The sequence below is a fragment of the Loxodonta africana genome, chromosome 4 (genome assembly GCF_030014295.1).
Source record: "Loxodonta africana isolate mLoxAfr1 chromosome 4, mLoxAfr1.hap2, whole genome shotgun sequence".
Lineage (NCBI taxonomy): Eukaryota > Metazoa > Chordata > Mammalia > Proboscidea > Elephantidae > Loxodonta > Loxodonta africana.
Window position 1 is genome coordinate 93,405,803 of NC_087345.1, and position 4,256 is coordinate 93,410,058.

General features: G+C 40.9%; 1 protein-coding gene across 1 annotated transcript; it reads right to left on the reverse strand.

Annotated features, from left to right (window-relative positions):
• Positions 1-258: 258 nt before the first annotated feature.
• Positions 259-3,826, reverse strand: LOC100668033 (olfactory receptor 8S1-like). Its single transcript, XM_023540129.2, has one exon. The coding sequence runs from the start codon at positions 2,090-2,092 to the stop codon at positions 1,169-1,171; it is 924 nt and encodes a 307-aa protein (XP_023395897.1). The 5' UTR covers positions 2,093-3,826; the 3' UTR covers positions 259-1,168.
• Positions 3,827-4,256: the final 430 nt, after the last annotated feature.

Here is a 4,256-nt window from a genome sequence, read left to right on the forward strand (position 1 = left end):
ACAGAAGAAAAAAATGGGACCCCCAAATTTTGTACCTAGTCAAGTTTTCATTCATATGTAGAGTCAATATAAAGAAGTTCTCAGATATGCAAGGACTTGGAATATGTCATAATGTCCATATCTCAAAAAAAAGTAGGTAAAATCCAATAAAATAAAAGAAGAATAAAATAAAAGGAGAAGAAAATAAAGAACTCATGAATGATAGATAACACTCGAAAGGTGGCTATTAGTTTTGTAAGTGCCTATACATACCACCTCATTTAATCCCCACAATAACCCAATGATGTAGATACTATTATTTTCCCATTTTTATATACAGGAAACTGAGGCACAGAGAAGTAACTTAGCAGTATTATAAAGCTTATATGGGTTTGAACACAGGCAAACACAGGCTCTGGAGACTATGCATCTAATCATTATGCCTCACTGTGGAGAGGGAGAAGCAAAAACGGGAAAATGCTGTGAAAAGAATGCCAGCGAGTATTGAATAATCTTAACAGAGAATGATGCCTGAATACTATAGAAATCATGATTAAAAGCCAGAATTTAATTGATTCGAAAGTCACATAATGTAAAGATAATAATGATTTTTTTTTGACGATATCCAGGGACAAAAATTCCAGAAGATAGCAAACGAGTTGTTGTTGTTTTTTTTTTAATAGTAGAAGGAGAAGGGGGTTGTCCAAGTAAAATAAATTTATCATTCTCCATGGGAGGTGTCAACATATATTATTTTCTTTTTTTAAAGTTAAAATTCATAAATAAAGGCGTAAGACTAAAAATTATATAAAGGTAACAACCGGTGGAAGAAATAAAAATAGTCAAAATACTATGGGAGACAATAAATTGGATATAATCCACAACAGAGCAGGCCAATAACTTGAAAAATAATGAGTGAAAAGATAATATAAATGATCAATTCAGGAGATCTAACGTCTGAGTCCTGGAAAGAAAGGGTTGGCAGAATAAAGAAAACATAGACCATAGATCTACAGATATAAAACTAGGTATTATTTGGTGTCTTTTATTTTTTATTGCCAGTATAGCCAGGGAAAGATTGGTACTGGTTCCCCTTCAAGTTATGGGCCAGAACTCTACCTTATTTCAAGCACTTGGCAACACAAACTCATTTTCTATTATTCTGTGTCATTGTTCACTACCTAAAATATTACACATATTTCTCTAACATTCTTTTCAAAGCTGCCTTCACGTCCTTGTTCTTTAGGCTGTAGATTAGTGGATTCAACATGGGAGTGACCACACTGTACTGTAAGGAGGCAAGCAAATCAAGGGAGGAACCAGAGGTGGGCATGAGATAGCGAACCAAACCTGAACCAAAGAACAGGATCACTGCAATGAGGTGGGAGGAACAGGTGGAGAAGGCCTTGTTTCTGCCTGTGGTGGAGCTGATGCTCAGGACGGTGGAGATAATATGGGCATAGGAGATGAAGATTGGAAGGAAGGTTCCAAACCCATGCAGGAAAATAGAGCAGATCAGGATATTGATATTGATGGAGGTATCAGAGCAAGACAGGGGGAAGAGAGAAGGCAGCTCACAGATGTAGTGGTGTATAGTTTGGGCTTCACAGAAGTCCAGGTTAATAGCCAAGAGCACAATGACAACTGAGTTGAGAGAGGCCAGGCCCCATGAGGTCAACACCAGCCTCACACAGAGCTGGTTGCTCATCACCTGGCCATAGAGCAGTGGGTGGCAGATGGCTGCATAGCGGTCATAGGCCATCATCGAGAGCAGGAAGGCTTCAGTACCTGCAGTGATAAACACAAAGAAGACCTGAGCCATGCAACCCTCTACTGAGATGGTTTTCTTCTCAGACAGGAGGTCCTCCAGCAGCTTGGGCACAGTAACAGAAGAGAAACAGATGTCCAGGAATGACAGATTACTCAGGAAGAAGTACATGGGTGTGTGGAGGTGGGAATCTGCCCTGATCACCAGCAACATCATCAGGTTCCCCATCATGGTCAGAAGGTAAATCACCAGGAAAAGCGCGAATAGCAGAGCCTCGATGTGGGGATCAGTAGACAGCCCAGTGAGAAAAAACTCAGTGATGGTGGTGTGGTTCCTCAAGGCCATTTATAGAGGGTTATTTCCTTGGAGTAAAGTAGGAAGGGGGTTGAGATCTCCACTGATTGTTTCTGTGTCCTTCAAGGCATCACCCAATCTTCTCATATATCCCTCCTTGCTCAGCCTGGACTCTGCTTGAACATTCCAAGTTTGCTCCACTATATTGGTATCTCAGTAAGAGCTTTTATCCTGTTTTGACAGCTGACGATCTTTGGTCATAGTCTTCACATAATTCAGGCAATACAATTCCTGTTCCATAGGGAGTAACTGGAAGAATGAATATTCCTGGATCATTTACGCATTCATAGCATTTAGCTTCTACTTGACTCTTTCTATCCTTGGTAGTACAGTAGCTAAGTGCTCAGGTTGCTAACCAAAGGGTTGGCAGTTCAAATCCACCAGCTGTTCCTTGGAAACCCTAGGGGACAGTTCTCACCTGTCCTATAGGGTTGCTGTGAGTTGGAATTCACTTGGTAACAATGGGTTTGGGTTGGGTTTGGTTTGGACTCTTTCTACCCTTCAGAAATCCTTAAAAATTCTAGTGCGTATCTGCAGTGGTTTTCTAATCCTTCTCTTTTCTCCTGATTTCGCCAATAATTGTTTTTTATTTTGTTCAGAATTATCCAAGGGCTCCTTACCAGGCATGGCTTACTCATTAGGCATAGTAGGCATAGTGCTTAGGGTTCACAATTATTTTAGGGCCTCTGAAAATATTTTCTCTTAAGATCAGAAGAAAAATATGAATATAATCCAGCCTGGATTGTGTTTATCTTCATATCAGTGCAATCATAAGTATAATTTTTTTTTTTTTTTTTTTTTTTTTTTAAATTTTTATTAAGCTTCAAGTGAACATTTACCATTCCAATCAGTCTGTCACATGTAGGTTTACATACATCTTACTCCCTTCTCCCACTTGCTCTCCCCCTATTGAGTCAGCCCTTACAGTCTCTCGTTTCGTGCCAATTTTACCTTCTTCCATCTCTCTCTATCTTCCCATCCCCCCTCCAGTCAAGAGTTGCCAACACACTCTCCCGTGTCCACCTGATTTAATTAGCTCGCTCTTCATCAGTATCTCTCTCCCCCCCACTGACCAGTCCTTTTCATGCCTGATGATTTGTCTTCGGGGTTGGTTCCTGTCCTGTGCCATCAGAAGTTCTGGGGAGCATTGTCTCTGGGATTCCTCTAGTCGCAATCATACCATTAGGTGTGGTCTTTTAATGAGAATTTGGGGTCTGTATCCCATTGGTCTCCTGCTCCCTCAGGAGTTGTCTCTTGTGCTCCCTGACAGGGCAGACATCGATTGTGGCCGGGCACCAACTTGTTCTTCTGGTCTCAGGATATTGTAGGTCTCTGGTTCAAGTGGCCCTTTCTGTCTCTTGGGTTCTTAGTTGTCGTGTGACCTTGGTGTTCTTCCTTTGCCTTTGCTCCCGGTGGGTTGAGACCAATTAATGTATTTTAGATGGCTGCTTGTTGGCATTTAGGACCCCAGGTGCCACAATTCAAAGTGGGATGCAGAGTGTTTTCATAATAGAATTATTTTGCCCATTGATTTAGAAGTCCTCTCAAACCAAGTTCCCCAGACCCCAGCCCCTGCTTCGCTATCCTTTGAAGCTTTCATTTTATCTCGGAAACCTCTTTACTTTTAATCCTGTCCAATTAGGCTGACCTTCCTTGTTTTGAGTGTTGTCTTTCCCTTCACCCAAAGCAGTTCCCATCTACAGATTGATCAATAAAAAGCCCTCTCCCTCCCTCCCTCCCTCCCTCCCCCCTTTGTAACCACAAAAGTATGTGTTCTTTTCCATTTTTTCTATTCCTCAAGATCTTATAATAGTGGTCTTATACAATATTTGTCCTTTTGCAACTGACTCATTTCGCTCAGCATAATGCCTTCCAGATTCCTCCATGTTATGAAATGTTTCAGAGATTCGTCACTGTTCTTTATCGATGCGTAGTATTCCATTGTGTGAATATACCACAATTTATTTACCCATTCGTCCGTTGATGGACATCTTGGTTGCTTCCAGCTTTTTGCTATTGTAAACAGAGCTGCAATAAACATGGGTGTGCATATATCTGTTTGTGTGAAGGGTCTTGTATTTTTAGGGTATATTCCGAGGAGTGGGATTTCTGGTTTGTATGGTAGTTCTATTTCTAACTGTTTAAGATAACGCCA

What these genes read in the sequence shown, in the direction of transcription:
- LOC100668033 (XM_023540129.2), bottom strand. Translation starts at nt 2,092, where the DNA reads ATGGCCTTGAGGAACCACACCACCATCACTGAGTTTTTTCTCACTGGG.